Source organism: Octodon degus, unplaced genomic scaffold (assembly GCF_000260255.1).
Source record: "Octodon degus isolate 3935 unplaced genomic scaffold, OctDeg1.0 scaffold00014, whole genome shotgun sequence".
NCBI lineage: Eukaryota > Metazoa > Chordata > Mammalia > Rodentia > Octodontidae > Octodon > Octodon degus.
Window position 1 is genome coordinate 1366079 of NW_004524590.1, and position 17201 is coordinate 1383279.

At 49.9% G+C, this 17201-nt stretch overlaps 1 protein-coding gene across 1 annotated transcript in view; it reads left to right on the forward strand.

The window, feature by feature from the left end:
- Window positions 1-3327, forward strand: part of Hs6st1 (heparan sulfate 6-O-sulfotransferase 1) — a 40173-nt gene extending 36846 nt beyond the window's left edge. Inside the window, exon 2 of the mRNA XM_004626313.2 lies at window positions 482-3327. Coding sequence (XP_004626370.1) covers window positions 482-1190 — 709 coding nt within the window. The 3' untranslated portion in view covers window positions 1191-3327. The remainder of the gene's footprint in view (window positions 1-481) is intronic.
- Window positions 3328-17201: the final 13874 nt, after the last annotated feature.

Below are 17201 nucleotides of genomic sequence, written 5' to 3' on the forward strand. Positions count from 1 at the left end.
GCTAACAAGCCACCGGGCAGCCCTGCCACTGGCCCCCGGCACTCACTGGTAGCTAACAAGCCACCGGGCAGCCCTGCCACTGGCCCCCGGCACTCCCAAGGGGGTAGCTCCTCTTGGTTCAGCCCCACAGGGCTCCTTCCCTGACATTCTCCTTGCTCTCAGGAAAAGGGGCAGGAAGGGAAGCAGAAGCCCCCGCACCACAGGCAGCTCCATGTTCCCAGCAGGGGAATGTCGGAGTTGTCCCTCCTGAGGAGCCGGCTGGCATAGGGAGCTGAGGGCTGGCGCTGCAGGGCACTGTTGGGGGACACACCTGGCAGCCGTGGACCCATGGCTGGTTCCTGCGTGTCTCTGGTATAAGAGCTGAGCACACCAGTGGGTATGGGCGAAGCTACCGTTCAGGGTCCCACAGTGGACGTGCATGTAGTGGGCACTGGCCGTCATGCCCCATCACTCCTCACCTCCCCTCTCCCTCTCATTGCAGGAAGTTCTACTATATCACCCTTCTGCGGGACCCTGTGTCCCGCTACCTGAGCGAGTGGCGGCACGTGCAGCGCGGGGCCACGTGGAAGACCTCGCTACACATGTGTGACGGGCGCACACCCACACCCGAGGAGCTGCCGCCCTGCTACGAGGGCACGGACTGGTCAGGCTGCACGCTGCAGGAGTTCATGGACTGCCCCTACAACCTGGCCAACAACCGCCAGGTGCGCATGCTGGCCGACCTGAGCCTGGTGGGATGCTACAACCTGTCCTTCATCCCCGAGGGCAAGCGCGCCCAGCTGCTGCTGGAGAGCGCCAAGAAGAACCTGCGCGGCATGGCCTTCTTCGGCCTGACCGAGTTCCAGCGCAAGACTCAGTACCTGTTCGAGCGGACGTTCAACCTCAAGTTCATCCGGCCCTTCATGCAGTACAACAGCACACGGGCAGGCGGCGTGGAGGTGGACGAGGACACCATCCGGCGCATCGAGGAGCTCAATGACCTGGACATGCAGCTCTACGACTACGCCAAGGACCTCTTCCAGCAGCGCTACCAGTACAAGCGGCAGCTGGAGCGCAGGGAGCAGCGCCTCCGGAGCCGCGAGGAGCGCCTGCTGCACCGCGCCAAGGAGGCGCTGCCGGGCGAGGACGCCGAGGAGCCGGGACGTGTGCCCACTGAGGATTACATGAGCCACATCATCGAGAAGTGGTAGTGGCGGCGGCTGCGGGGAGGCCTCATGGGGCAGAGTGAAACGGGTCATGGCCCTACATGCAGAGGGGCCCACCTGAAACTGCTGGGAGACCCCACACCCACTCACCAGAGGCAGATGTGTCCTGGGAATGGGGTTGGGGGCAGAGGGTAGCATGCTGGAAAGATGCCCCAGCTGTGGTGGCATGGGGGGTGGTGTGTGGAGCAGCAGGCGTTCCTGCTGCCCCTCTCCCTCACGGGCACATCAGCTAATGGTTTGGAAAAGGAACAAAGACACTGGAGAGAGGATGAGTGGGGCCAGGCGCCGGCCCCACACCAGCTATGCACATACCTGCGCTCACCCCTGCTGTGTGGCTCAGCAGGGGCAGCAGGCCAGCTCCCAGAGCCAACCGAGCACCCCACGGCCCCTGGGGCCCCTGTTGTCCCAGTCCTGGGTAGCCACCTCCCCAGGAACACGGTAGTTCTGGGGGCCTCAGAACAGGAGCTCTGAGCTCAGCCACCGGTGGCTGACCAGGCCAGGGTCACCACTTGAGGCAGTCTACCCTAATCCCGTCCCCAGAACACTGACGCTCCTCACCAGCCTGTGGGTCAACCCACGGTGAGGCTTGGCCTTGGGGTGCCCACCAGAGGCTCTGGCAGTTAGGGGGTGGGCAGCAGGGCTTCCTCATGCCCTGTTTTTCCTGACCTTTCACCCCACCTCCCATCACCAGAACCTTTACTCAAGGGCTCAGAGACCTCCATTCCCGTGACCCCAGGCCAAAAATTACAATCAGGCTCTGTCACGGATTGGGAACAGAGCTGCTGCCTGTGAGCTCTACCCTGGCTGTGGTGGTTCTTGGTGGCCAGGAAGGGACCTCAGACCCTCAGGTTCCTGCCTGGGTACGGCCTCCTTAACCCATGTGAGCCACCCTCGCAGCCCAGCCTCCCCCACACTTCCCTGACCCCCGCACAGGCTGGCCAGCGGCCTGCTAGAAGCCATTTGCGTATCTGTTGGAAGCACTTGCCCTGTGCCCCATCTCCGGGCTCCAGGATGCCTAGTAGCCCACCACAGAGGGATGAGCACCCTGGCCCTGGGAGGGTACAGGCCACATGTTGGCCATGTGGCAGGACAGGGTCCTCCTGCTGTCACCTCACTGGGCCCCCACCATGGAGTGAAGGGTCAGTCACCATGGCAGGAGGCAGGCAACTCCCATAGCTCTAGAAGGAGCAGCTTCATCTTCGCTTGTCCTCTACACTGGGGTCCCAAGGCACTATGGGTGTGGCATGGGGACAGCACAGCCCAGTGCTGCCCCTTGGCCAGCAGTCATACCAGCGATGTGGGCACACTAGCAAGCAAGTGCGGTGGTTCTGGTAAGGGGCAGACATGCCATGCCAGGAGGCTGGGCTCTGGTACTCTGCACTTGGGTGTGCCCCTGAGAGGAGGGGAGCATTGGGGCGCCCTCGGGTCTGTTCTCAGGCGGGTGGGGTGCTGTGGCCTCTTGTCCAGGAGTGGAGCTTCCAGGGCCAGCATGAGTGCGGGCCCTCTTGTACATATCGAGTACCTGTTAGCTATGCCCTGCTGTCCCCACGCACATGGAAGCACGGGTCTCTGCTCGGCCTCTTGGCTACATTTGGAAAACAGTCCCACCCCTGGCCAGCACCATCCTCAGCCCTCAGCTGTCCGGCCAGCACTGCCCACTCTGGCCACGTGCTTTGGGGCGAAGCTTCCTTGTGCCCACAGCGTCTCCCAGGACATCACAGGACAGGGCGACCCCTTCCCTACTCTGCAACTCTGCTCCCACCCCATGGCCCTCCCCAGGGCCCGGTGGTCACAGCAGTCACCTGGCGCTCTGTGGACCTGCAGCTGCCCTTTCCAGGACAGGTTCCCTAGGAGGGAGCCAGGGACAGCAGAAATGTCCAAGCAACAAGTCTGTGAACGTTTTGGGAACTGGAACTGTTTCACTTGAACCCAGGAGCGTTTAAAGCTTTATTTATTTATAGCTTCTTATTAAAAAAAGAAAAAAAAAGGTGTTGAGAAGAAATCTTTTGGTTATTCTTACAAAAACATGAGTTGCTGATGGAGAAGCAGGTCATAATCACCTAATTGTTTCTGTCTAGGTTGAGAATGAATGTTAGCAAATGAAATAAACCCGAAAAGGACCGCTGTGTGCTGTGGTCTGTGCCGTGTCACTGTCCACACTGTGTCCCTGTACTAATCACACCGTTCCAGAAGACGATGCCAGCGAGCTAGAGGCTGCCAGGACGGCCGTGCGCTGGGTTCGCATGTGCAGTGGCCTCTCTTCCCCTCCAGTTTAGTTCGGAACAACTTCACATGACAGATTCACAGTTTGGGCCCAGCCCATGTGGAGGGGCCACATGGGGGATGCCTTGCAACCCTGGACGCCCTCTGAGCACAAGTGTGTGTTCTGGTCTGAGGCCAAGGCCCAGTCGCAGACCTATCCTGTGATCCGATCCAGCCACCTCTCAGGGCTCAACCTGTGCACACGCAGTAATGGTGACGGTGACATCCCAGCCCCGCAGGGGCTGGATCTGCACGTCTTCAGGCTCGGCCCACAGTCACCCAGAGGTGGGGTTTCCTCCCCTGCCTTGCCCAGGGCTCACGCTGCCACCTGGCTGCACGCAGGCACACAGGCTGTGCTCATCAGACTATTGCCAAGTCCTTGCTGTGTGTCTCCAGGAGCCCCACTCGGCTGCAGGATGCAGCTGTTAGCATATCCCAAGCTTAATATTGACAAAAGTCACCCTCCAGACCGCTCCAACCACGTTTCCAGCAGCCCCAGCCAGCGCCGTCTTCAGAGGGCTGTGTGACCGAGGGTTTCCTCACACCTTCTGTCTCCTGTACCACACAACCTCTTGTCATCTGTCTGAGCATTGGTGTTTTGGGTCTGGTTTTGGTTTGAGTTTCTTTTACAACTGGTGCTCTTACCAAGCCACATCCCCAGTCTTTTCTACTGTTTTGAGACAAGATCTCACCTAAATTGCTCAAGCTGGGCTTAAACTCGTAATCCTCCAGCCGCGGCCTCCCTGGGGCTGGGATTCCAGGGCTGTGCCCCCACACCCAGCACACTTGTCTCTTACAAGATCTCTTTGCTGTGATCAGATGCATTTCAACATGTTGTTTTTTTTTTTTAATTGTTTTGAGACTGGGTCTCACTACGCAGTTCAGGCTGGCCTTGAGCTCACTTTGTAGCCCAAGCTGGTCTTGAACTCACAACAGTCCTGCAGCTTCAGCCTGACGAGTGCTGGGATTACAGGTGTTCTTCACCACACCCTGCACATTTCAATATCTTGACCCCAGGGCCAGGGGCTGTGGGCCTCAGCACTGTAGAACACAGTGCGGCCTGGGGGCAGGGCTTCCTTTCTCCCGGGCTGCAGGGAGTCCAGGCCAGCCTAGCAGGACTCAGGAAGCCAGATGGTGGCGGACCCTTTCTAAGGAGGCCTGGACACAGGGCCCAAGGACGCTGTCCTATGGAACGGGTCCTGCCACTACCACCCACCCAGCAGCTGCACCACCTCTCCAACATGCTTCAGCCGGGCTGCGATTGGCCTCCAGCTGGCACACTGGCCTGCCCAGTTCCCCTCACAAAGGGGGCCTGTGGGGCTCCAGGAGCCTGGCCTGGCCCCGCCAAGCTGTGGAGGCCAAGCCCAGCCCTGGCTGAGCAGTTTATTAAAGCGAAGGTCACGCAAGCTCTGCAGGGCCACTGCAGGGCAGAACCACAGGCCCAGCCTCTTGCTGGGCTCATTCAGGGACAGTCCTCTTCCCCTCATTTTCTCCAGAGAGCAGTGACAGTTTGTCCCTGTTCCTCCTCACCAAGGCCAGTGTGCTGCCTCCCCCAGCCCCCCGGGCCTCCCTGGTGACTCCAATTTCTGCCTGCAACCAGGAAGAGCCTACCAGAGACAAGGCCACCTGGCCAAGCAGACACCAGACCCCTTCAGTCCTTCCTCCCTGCCTCTCTGGGAGGCTTCATGCCCACGACACACCTGGCCCAGCAGTGACAGGCACCCAGGGCCCACTGCTCACTACGGGAAGCCCAGGGCAGATGGGTCTCAGTCAGTCCCCACCCCAGGCAGCGTGTCCTGCCTGCTGGACATCACCTTCTTGGGCCCTGCAGCTGGCCTCCCACGCCGTTCACCCACTCGGGCCAGCTCTGGCCCCCAGAGGTTTCAGTCTATGAGAGCGGCAAGGACTTGGGAAAACTTTTCTTTCTCAAACAAAAAGCCTAGCTTTCAGACACAGAGGCGCGACTCCAGGGAGCCAGCTCAGCCTCTGGCAGTGCCTCTGTGTCGCCCTAGAGCTGAAGGGCAGCTCGGCCTTCTGCACAGAGCTGCACCCTGGACACCGCACAGCCTCTCGGGAGTTCACCTTCCAGCCCCCCAATTTCCAGCCCTTCCCCAGGCAGGGTGCCCTGTGTGGTCTGCACTTGGAACTCCAGAGGGTGGAGAGGTTCTGCCTAGGAAGTGGCCAAAGTCTCTGCCCGTTTTCAGCTGGCTCTTCACGCAGAAAAGGACGTTCCCACTTGAAAGGATTTGAAACAGACCCTGCAGAACCCTCCCTCTGTGTTTTGTTCTCCCCTCCTCCCCTGCGGGAAGAACCTCCACGTCTCTGTGGAAACTGACGGCCAAATCAAGACTACTTCCCTTCTGCCCTTACATGAGCAAAAACACATCTGCATGTAAGGACACAACCCTGAGAGAAAAGCAGCCCTCTTCCTCCTTTCCTCCTCCTAACAGCTGCAAAGAGGATACAAAGGCTGGAGCTCCAGAAGGCTGTTGGCTGGTGCAGTGTGTGAGGACGTGACAGCAGTAGCAGGCTGCTGGTGATGCTGCACACCTCCAACAGCTTCGGGCTGCCTCCGTAAGAGTGTCCACGTGAGAAGTGAGCGTGCACCAGCCAGGTGGGAGGCGCACACTAGTCCCAGCACTCGGGAGGCAGAAGCAGGAGGATCACCTCCAAATCCAGCCTGCAAGACCTGTCTAGAAAGAAAGAGGAAGACACGGAGACAGAAAATCATGATGTACCTCGTCGAGTCCACTGTTCCTTGATCTTTTGTCCTCTAACCAAACCCAATTCTAACAATGGCCCACATGGCCTGATCGCTAGAAACCAAATTGCTGCAAGAACACGCAGCCGGCAACACCTTTCCCCAGACCCTGCCGGGGGGAGCCCCTACCCACACCCCTGCCCACCATTCGTGGCCGGCTCCTGTGGATGTGTTAGAACAGAGCTGCACAGGGAGACTCCTCCTCTGAACCTGGCGACTTCAGAACACATGCGCAAGTCGGCCTGAAATAGGACAGAAGTGAAATGAAAGATAAACACTAAACTTATGATTGTTTTTTCTCGAAGTCAGAGAATAGATAGAGTGGGATTCAGGCTGGAAGAACAAAGGAACATCAAAGTTACTGTAACACTTTACAAAGTTTAATTATGAAATAAAATGTGGGGCCAGTAAGAGAGCTCAGCAAACCAAGTGCCTGCTTTGGCAAGCGCAGGGACCAGAGTTTAATCCCTAGTCTCACATGCTGTGCCAACAACCAAGTGGGGACGTGGTGGCGCACACCTGTAATCCAAGCCCTGGGGAGGCTGAAAACGGGAGGATCACTGTGAGTCCAAGCTGGGCAATGAGAACCTATACCAAATACATAACTTTTTTTTTTTTTTTTTTTTGCGGAACCAGGGATTGAACTCAGGCCCTTGAGCCTGCCAGGGAAGCAGTTATTCTACTGAGCCATCTCCCCAGCCCCCAAATACATAACTGAAAAAATAGAAAAATAGAAAATATCACATGTGAAGCAGGCATAGCAGTGTGTATAATCCCAGCGCTATCGGAGGCTGAAACAGGCTGATTACAAATTCAAACCTAGCCTGGGCAATTTAGTAAATGAAGAAGAATCCATTTCAAAATTAAAAATTAAAACCTGGCAAACAGTGCCACTGAGCTCAATTCCCAGTCCTGCAGTAACAAAAGAAGGAGAAGGAAGCACTCTCTTTGGCAGGACATACACTGGAATTGGAAAGATACGGACACTAGAAGGACAATTGTCAGTCATGATCCTGGTAAGGCAAAGTGTAGCTCCTGACCCCTTAGACGTCAGTTTGTGGTCTTGGGACATTGAGGAATGAGGCCACAAGCCTAAGGCAGTCCGGAGAGCTAGGGAAAGAAGAGCAGCTCCTGGATGTCCAGGAAGGGTCCCGAGTCTGTGCCCCCTGCCCCCCAAGTCTCTTTACCAGGAGTAATTTACACAGCAAAGTGTGGCTCAAGCTGCAGCCAACTCCAGCGCTGCAGTGCAGCCTCGGAGCTCGTGCTGATCCAGCAGGAGAAGGGGCCGTGTAGCGGGAGTCCAGAAAGACAGCAGGGCAGTGTGGGTCCGGGAGCTCTGGTTCCCCACCTGTGTCTGATGTCCGCCTCTGCTGTGGGACCTCGTGGCACGAGGTCCCACAGCTGCACACGGCCGCTCGTCTCCAGGGAGGCAGGCTGGCTACGGCTTCCCGTCCTGCGGAGACCTTCTCACGCACCTGTACCACAGCCCTGAAGTCTTTCTGTGCTGACCTCCTTGAAGGCCCAGGCCCTCCCTCGTTGTATTTTAATTTCTATCTAACTTAGCAGCCTATAATTAATAGGTACATTGGTACACTGCATAAGTATTTTATATAATGGGAATAATATGAATAAACAATAGATTATATTGGACATACATGTGTAAATACTAAATTGCTTCTCTGCTTTGGAAAACCAAAAGTGTAAATAAGGACCCAAATATATATTAGATATTGGAAAATAGGAAAAAAATGTTCAAATAGGGAGGGAATGAAAGGAGGGAACGGGGAAAGGAGGAAAAAGGAGGGCAAAATAGAGAAAGAAAGGGAAACAAATCTGTAAATGGGAAGGGGAAAAGGGTTAGGAGAGGGCAAGGGAATGAGAAAAATTAAAAATACAATTTTTAAAAAGCAGCTGGGCATGGTGGCGCATTCCCGTAATCCCAGCGGGAGGCAGAAGCAGAGGCAGGAGGATTGTTGCAAATTCGAGACCAGCCTGGGCTACAAAGCGAGCTCAGGGCCAGCCTAAACTGCATAGTGAGACCCTGTCTCAAAAAGACAGAAACAAAAGCAATAGACCATAAATATCATTCTGTTTGCACTTTGCTGCCTGGGTTTGTGTGCTACACGCATCATTTTAAGCACCTTTCCTGGGATAAGGAGGGCCCCAGTGTGGACAGCTGGGTGCAGGGGCCTCCAGGACCCGGCTGAGGCCCAGGCTGGACGAGGACTCCTCCACAGCCACAACCACGACAGGCGCAGGAAAAAGGTGGGTGAGCAGGTGTTTCCCATTATTTTGCTGGCTCCCTCACAGCAATCGTGATACCAGGGTGACCCATCCTTCCCCACATTTCTCCTGAGGAGGTCCCCTGACTGTCCAGGCTACAGTCCCACGCACAGCAGGTTTCTCAGCTCAGCAGCCAGGCTGCCTCTGCTCTGCAGGGATCGGCATGGATGTGGTCACATGCCTCGGCAGGACCAACCTGATCCCTTCGCTGGGAACTTTATGTAGAAGCTGGTAGAGGAGACCTTTCTCCTTCACCACAGCTCCAAGGTGGCGCCTAGAGCCCCTCGGAGCCATGCCATATGGCTCTTGGCAATTCAGGAAGAAGGGTGCAGGTGCCACTCGAATGATGCTGGAGGCCTTGGATCAAGCTCTAGGGGGCTGTGCTGCCCTGCTTCCCATCTATGGTCCATGAGCCCAGCTTGAGTAGGCCACTCAGGCTTGAGTTCACCACGGCAGTGTCACAGAGGGGTCCCAGGACTGCCAACAAGGTCGCAGAGGGGTCCCAGGCTGCTTCTGCCTCAGCAAGGAGCCTCCTCGAGAGCAAGGAGTTCAGGTGCCAAGGCCAGGGTTTGTCCAGTGTCCGTCCCTTCAGAAAATTCCACCTCAAGAGGCTGACTTGCTTTCCATTTCAGGTCTAGCCAGCCCTTGTACGCAAGGGTTCCCATCCCAGGACACGACCGACCTCCCAGGATTCTTTTAAGAAGTCTCCTGAACGTGTATGGACGGGCTCACCCCTGTTCTCCAGGTGATGCACTAACAAGCACTGGCTAGCACTGCTCCAAGTGAGTCGTCATGAGTCGAGAGATGATTTAGGAAGTGGGGCCCGCTTCTCCGCCAACATGGCTCTATTTTACATAGAGGACTCGAGCCTCTGCGTGCTCAGGTCTCCCAGGGCTCCTGGCCCCAGTCCCTGTGGAGTTGGGGATCAACTGTAAATTCATTCCGTTCATAGCGTTATTGTTCTTTCCTTCACCTAACTGTGGGCTAACTTTATACTTCTTTTTCCAAGTTTTTAAGGTATGAGCTTAGATTACTGATTTGAGACTTTTCCTCGTCTCTCACGTTCGCGTCCTGTGCTATGCTTTCCTGCTCAGTAGCGCTTCAGCTGTGCTCCACAGACTTCATGGCTGGGCTTTCGTTTTCTCTTTTCTTCGAGACAGGGTCTCACTGTGCAGTTCAGATTGACCTTGAGCTCACTTTGTAGCCCAGGCTAGCCTTGAACTCACAATAATCCTCCTGCCTCTGCCTCCCAAGTACTGGGATTACAGGCATGTGCCACCGTTCACAGCTGGGTTTTCATTTTCATTCAATATTTCTTTAAATTTTGAGACTTCCTCTTTGATGCATGGATTACTCACAAGACTGTTGTTTAGTTCCCAGATGTCTAGAGATTTTCCAGCCAGCTCACTGAATGAACAATACAGGAAAGAACAGCAAACGCAATTCTAGGCAACAAAGGCAATGCAGGAGGCATCAAAATGCCTGAATTTAAATTATGCTACAAAGCTACTGTGGTAAAATTAGCATCGTATTGGGAATTAAAAAAAAAAGAGAGAAACAGACCTGAGGATCAGTGGAACAAATTACAAGATACAGACACAACTACACACACACTCAGCCACCTTATGTTTGACAAAATACCCAAATATGTTCACTGGATGAAAGATAGCTTCTTTAATAAATAGTGTGGAAGGGGGCTGGGTGGATAGTTCAGCAGCATGATCGCCTGCCTGGCAAGCACAAGGACCCAAGTTAACTCCCCAGTGCTACACACACACACACACACACACACACACACACACACACAAACGGTGCTGGCAAAACTGGCTTTCTACATGCCAAAGACTGAAATGAGACCCATGTCTGTAAACTACATGAGACCATGCACTAAGCTAAAACTGAAATCGTCCAAAGATCTAAATATTAAAATAGAAACACTAAATCTAGTGGGAAAAAAGTACATAGAAATCTTGAAGACATATGCAGCGAGTTCATGAACAAAACCCAATCTGCATTAGGAAATACTTCAAAGAATCAACAACTGGGATCTCATCTCTAAAAAGCCTTTGTGCATCAAAAGAAATAGATGAGGCAAAAGAAATTCTATTTCTTTTTAACTCTATTTTAAGGAAGGGTCACTTAAGTTCACTTAAACTATAGATAAATTCACTTCTTCACCCCATCCCATGTAGCTAATCATAAACTCACAAGAGAAAAATGGAGTCATAAAACAGGAACAAATAGGCAGAACAACTTGGAGAATAAGATAAATATTAAAACACAGGGCTGGGGAGACAGCTCAGTGGCATAAGGGCCTGCATGGCAAGCGCACAGTTCTGAGTTCGGTCCCCGGTACCAAAAAACAAAAACTTTAAAACCCAATGCCCCATGACAGGCCGAAGGCCAACGGTGTCTGGAAAGTATCAACCTTGTGGCAATTGTGCGACTTTCTTGTAATATGCCTAAAAATGAGGCAATGAGGTGATGTGGCTACTTTGAAACCCTGAACCTAGAGGTGCAGCCTGAAGCGGCACTGACACTGTGTTTTCCTGACTGGGCAGCGCAACGTTGGGCCCTGGCTTCCAGCAGAGCTTCTTCGTTCCTACCACCCCAGTCTGTCTTATGGGGGCTTTTCCTTGCTGTCATTTGCTATAACAAAATCACAACAGAGCGAAAGAACACTCAAAGAATGGGGAGAAAATGGAGCCAATTGTTCCTCAAGGGACTTATATATAGAAAATATAAAGAATTCAAAAAAATAGCCCCCCACAAGTCAAAGACTCAATCCAAAAATAGGCACCTGAGATGAATATACACTTCTCAGATGAAGAAATATAAATGGCAAATAAATATATGAAGAAATGTTTGGTATCATTGGTCATTCAAGAAATGCAAATCAAAACAACACTGAGATTCCATCTCACTCCAGAAAGAATGGCTGCCATCAAGAAGTCATCAATAACAAATGATGGGGGCTGTGGGGGGAAAGGGACCCTCTCCACTGTTGGTGGGAGTGCAGACTGGTGCGACCACTGTGGAAATCAGTGTAGAGGGCTGGGGGGACAGTGCAGCAGTCTCAGTTCCTACCTGGCAAGTACAGGGACACAGGTTTGATCCGTGGCATCACATGCCACGCTGGCCCACTGCAGGCATGCCAAACCAGCCACTGAAACTGGGTGTAGTGGCACACATATGTAATCCAGCACTGGGATTACAGGAAGATCACTATGATGAGTCCAAGCTGTGTAGTGAGACCTTGTAACAAATATATAAAATTACGAAAGAAAGAAAGAAAGAAGAAAGAAAGAAAGAAAGAAAGAAGAAAGCAGTGTGAAGTTCCCTCAAAAAGCTAAGATTTGAGATCCCATTCAACCCAACTATCCCCCTCCTGGGTATTTTTCCAGAAGAACTGGAAACATCATTCCACAGCAATACATGTGCGCCCATGTTTATAGCAGCACAATTGGTCATAACTAACTTTTGGAAGCAACCTAAGTGCTCCACAACTGAGGAATAGATAAAGAAGATGGGGTATTTTTACACAGTGGAGTATTATTCAGCTATAAAACAGGATAAATTTGAGGCTTTTGTTGGGAAATGGATGCAACTAGAGACCATACTCTTAAGTGAGATAAATCAGACCTGCCTGGGCAAACATCATATTGTCTCCTTAGTGTGAGAACCTGAAAGGGAAAATAAATCCTCAACGGTATAATAGATGCTAGGAAAAGGGAATGAACCTGTTCCAAAGGAAGGAATTACTGAGATTAGAAGGACAGGAGAGGGAGTGGGGGAAAGAGTTGCATTCACGTATGTAAACAGGATGGTTCAGATAACTGTACTGTGAATTTCTGCTGGTCTGTGGAAAGGAGTAGCTAATGCTTAATTATCATTAATTTTTTTAGTCTTAATTTTTTTTCCTTTTTATTTCTTAATTTCTTATAATTTTTTCCCCTTTTTTCTTTCTTCTTCCAACTTTGCGTGCATGCATCTGGTAATCTGAACAACTAATTTGAAGAGAACACTGTGCAATACAGCAAATACTGTCAAATCCATATTATTTTGAGAAGGACCTTTTTCTTTTGGCTGGCTCAGGCTGCCTTAAGGGTGGCTCTGGTAAGGCATGTGGAGCCGGGGATCGAACCAAGGTATCCCGCACCCGACTGTGTTTGCATAAGCAGGCGCTTAACTGAGCTAACCGGCAGGTCCCCCAAATTCATATTATTTTGTTTAGTAAGATTCTGTGTCATTTGCAATTTTTCTGTTTTAACACTATTTTTCACACTCTTTAAAAATAAAATAAAAATAGGCATCTGAGATGAATAAACACTTCTCACGTGAAGAAATACAAATTGTAAATATATATATGAAAAAATGTTGAACATCATTGATGATTCAAGAGACACAAATTAAAACAACACTGAGATTCCATCTCACCCTAGAAAGAATGATTATCATCAAGAACTCAACCAGTAAAATTCTGTAGGAGCTGTGGGGGGAAGAGACCCTTTCCTATGGTTGGTGGGAGGGTAGATCGGTACCCACCATGGAAATCAGTGTGGAGAGTCCTCTGGAAACTAGGATTAGAGGTCCCGTTCAACCCAGCCTTTCCCCTGCTGGCTACCTGTCTAAAAAAGTTAAAAATATCACACCATAGTAATATAGGTATACCCACGTTGATAGCAGCACCATTTTTTAAAGATAAACATAACAGTGAAAGTGAGTTTCAACTCAGGTTAATAGGACAGTTACAATAGTTGATCAGTTGCATATTGTTGTCTTCATGTTCATTATTGAGAATACCACATACAGGAATGATAGCTTGTCCGATCAATATCAGCACAAAACTTTCTTTTCAGTGAACTAAGAAAACGTAGCTGTATCACTATCTAGCAGCCCAATTTGTAAGAGCTAAATCTTGGAAACAGCCCAAAGGAATGGGTAAAAACGGTATGGTCTTTTTATAGGATGGAATACTACTCAACCCTAAAGAAGGCTAAATGTGACACTTTTATAGGAAAGTGGTTGCAACTGGAGAGCATACCTGTAAGTGCAAAAAACCAGACTCACGTGTGTAAACGTCACACTGTTGCCCTGGCATGAGAAACTGAAAAAGGAAATAACGTTTAAAATAAACAACAGATATTAAAAATAAATAAATAATTATTACCCAAAAGATATGATAGAACTTAGTAAGTTACCTCCTTCACTAGATCTGATTTCAAATGATTTTCTTAGGAAATCAAATCCACTTTCAAACACAAAAATTTGGCATAATTTAGGTATTCAAAAGAATGCAATATAGGTTCGATATGAAATTTGAAGTTATACATTCAAAAAACAATCTCTGAGCAGTAATTGTTTGAATAAATGCACAGTCATTCAAAGTGAAAAAAAAAAAACAATAGATATTGTCAACTGGGAAGAAATTGCTCAAAAGGAAAAAGGAACTAGGATGGGAGAAAGGAAAAAAAAAATACAAGATAGTTATAGCACTAGTTTCTCGTAGTTCATTGAAAAGAAAGGTTTGTGCTAGTATTGTTTGGAGAAATTTTATGCCCATATTTTGTACCCTGATTAGCTACTTTAAATATAACAATAATCAACATGTTAATTATTGTCATTGTCCTATTATTGCACTGAAATTTTGTTTTACTGTTTTTCCATAAAATAAAAAATAACCAGTGAGGCCTGCTTGCCGAGTTGCTCTATTCTCAGCAGTTTCTGTCTAGCTGTCGAAACGCGGCTTGAGCAGGGCCCTGAACTCGACGTTGCACCTGTCACTGGTCCCTTCTCCTCAGCCTCAGTTTCATTTCACTTTTCATTACTCTCTTGTCTTGTACATATACATTTAAGATTTCTAGGCCTTCACGGTGAATCTTACCTGCTCAGCCTTACGCATTGTCCACTGTCACTGAAAACTGTCTTTGCTGTGGGAGTTTGGGGCCACATCAATAGCCTTTCTTCTTGCTTCTTTCTTTCCGTGCTGGGATGGAGCCAGGCCTTGTGCGTGCTTAGCAGGCACTAAACCACTGAGCTGCACGACCAGCCCCTGAGAGGGCGGGTCAGCTTCGCACCAGCCTCCGGCCTGGGTACCTGCAGGCTTCCCTGCGCCTCCCCTCCCCCAGCCTGAGTGAGGACAGTCATGGTGGCTGCTGCGGCACCGGTTCAACAGCACACGCTCGCTGCAGCTTTGCGTTTGCATCATGCAGTAAGTAACGACATGTGCTCATGAGCCACTGGGACATCTTTGTTGGGATTTGTGTCTTCTCTTCATTAAAAAAAAACAAAAACTTGACACTGCAGGAAGAGCAGCCAGCACAGAAAGCACCAGGGACACAGCAACCAGCCTGGCCAGAGGAGCCCAGATGCCTGACCCGTCCCCCTCCATGGCGTGAACTGCCCGGAACTGGGCAACTAGCTCAGCCAGCAGAGCCCAGGGCAAGTCCCCTCTGGAAAGAGGAAGCACTTTGCACACAGACTCCTCAGTCATGATACGTCCTGTCATGTAACTAAGGGTTTGCTCCTACGGTGCAAGGTACAAAGTCTACAGTTTGTCAATTTCTTAATTTTTTACATTATCACTATTGCTAACTTACTACTGTAGCTAGGATGTTATATGTGTTGTAATCACTTGTTTTGCTTTGGGTAACAATATTGGGAAGCTCTGGGGTAATAACGTCACGACAGCCCTACACCTCGTGACTGAGGACAGAGCCAAACGGAAACCAAAATCACACTGTCAACTAATTGGTAAGGCTGGATCTTGAGACAGACACAAACCAAGAAACTCTGACACACAGAAGACGTCCCTGAAGAACTGGCTTTTCCTGGAGAGGTCTTTGAGTAGTGATGTAGCTACCTGCTGGCAAAACTCAAGGATCATCACGGACATCAAAGTAAAAATTTCTCTTAGAAATAGAAAATGTTAAGACGAAGAGGCAAAATGCAATCTCAGACCTCCAGCACACCCATAACAAGTACAGAGGACAAATACATAGAAGAAATTGGAAGTCACACACCTGAAATTTCTGAAATGATAGCCACTGAAGCAAAAAAAAAAAAAGACATAATCTCTCAGATAAAAAAATAAATGATGGAGGGCTGGTGAGATGGCTCAGTGGTCGAAAGCACCTACTTAGAACAAGCTTAGCAAAGCACAGGGACCGCGGTTCAATCCCCCAGCACCACATGCCAGCCAGAACGCCCCCCCGGTGGGCTGAGCTGGCCACACACACATAAATAAATAAATAAAATTTAAAAAAATAAAAAATAAAAAAAAAATAAATGATGAAGCTATGCCCACCCCACACCATCGCAGGAGACTTGCTGAGCTGTGGCCTGCCCCTCACACCATTATGAAAGCCAGGCTGAGCCTCGGACAGGTTTGGGGGCCTTGGTGAGCCCTGCCTGCCCTCCCACATCATCGTGGGCACCTTCCTGGCCCACACTCCGCCCCCTGACCTTTACGGGAGCCTTGTTGAGCTATAGCCCCCTGCCACCATTGCAGAAGCCAGGCTAAGCCCTGAACACCCCAGGGAACCTTAGTGAACCGTGCCCGTCCTTTCCCCACCCCATCCCCACTACTATGGCGCTGTGCTGGGGTGTGTCCCTCCCCTCCACCATGGTAGAAGCCATGAGGAGCCCTGGACAGCTTCGGGGAGCCTTGGGGAGCCTACCCAACACTGCCACTCTCACAGGAGCCTTCCTGACCCACACCCTGACCCCCCCAACTGTTGCTACTGAGGCTGAGTGAATTTTGGGAGCTTCAAAAATGTCAAAACTAAGGAGCAAGAGGCAATCTCAGACTTCTGGTCCAATAGAGAAAGACCAGGAGATAAGGACATAGAAGAACTTGGAAGTCACACACCTGAAATTTCTGAAATGGTAGCAACTGAAGTAAAGAAACAACTCCATTAGGCTATAGAAGAAATCATATCAGAAATAATCTCTCAGGTAAAAGAAAGAAATGATAACAATCATGAAAGAATTGCTCAACACATCTAAAGAAGACATAGACTAAAAAAACAGAGAATAGAAAAATAATGGAAACACTGACAGAGCATTATAGAAAAGAATTAGAATGCATGCAACAGATACAAACACATATCCAGGAAACTGAGAATTCCATTGAAATATGGCAAACAACATGAAGAAAACCGAATATAGACTTACAGACCTTGAAAACAACATTGCAGTGAATGATCTCAAAAGGAAAGATCTCTTAAAAATAACAAGGAACCAGGAAATGACAATTCAACAGTTGCAGGATGATGCAAGGAAAAACAAAACAAGACTGACTGGTGTCAGTGAAGCAGCAGGAATCAACACAAATGGCATAAAAAGACTATGTGCAGAAGTAATAGAAGAAAGTTTCCCAAGTATGGGGAAAGAGTCTGAGTTACGGTTATGGGAGGCATACAGAACCTCAATCAGCCATAACCAAAATAAATCTATACCCAGGCATATAAGAATAAAGATCCCAGAAATCCAGCACAAGAACAGAATATGAAAAGAAACAAACAGCATATTAAGGAAAGCCCGTCAGAATCATGACCGATTTCTCAACACAAACCATCAAATCAAGAAGAGCTTGAAGTAAAGTATTTCAAGTCCTGAAAACAACTTCCAACCCAAATTGATGTATCCTGCAAAACTCTTTCAAATTTTTTTTTAAATTTTATTTATTT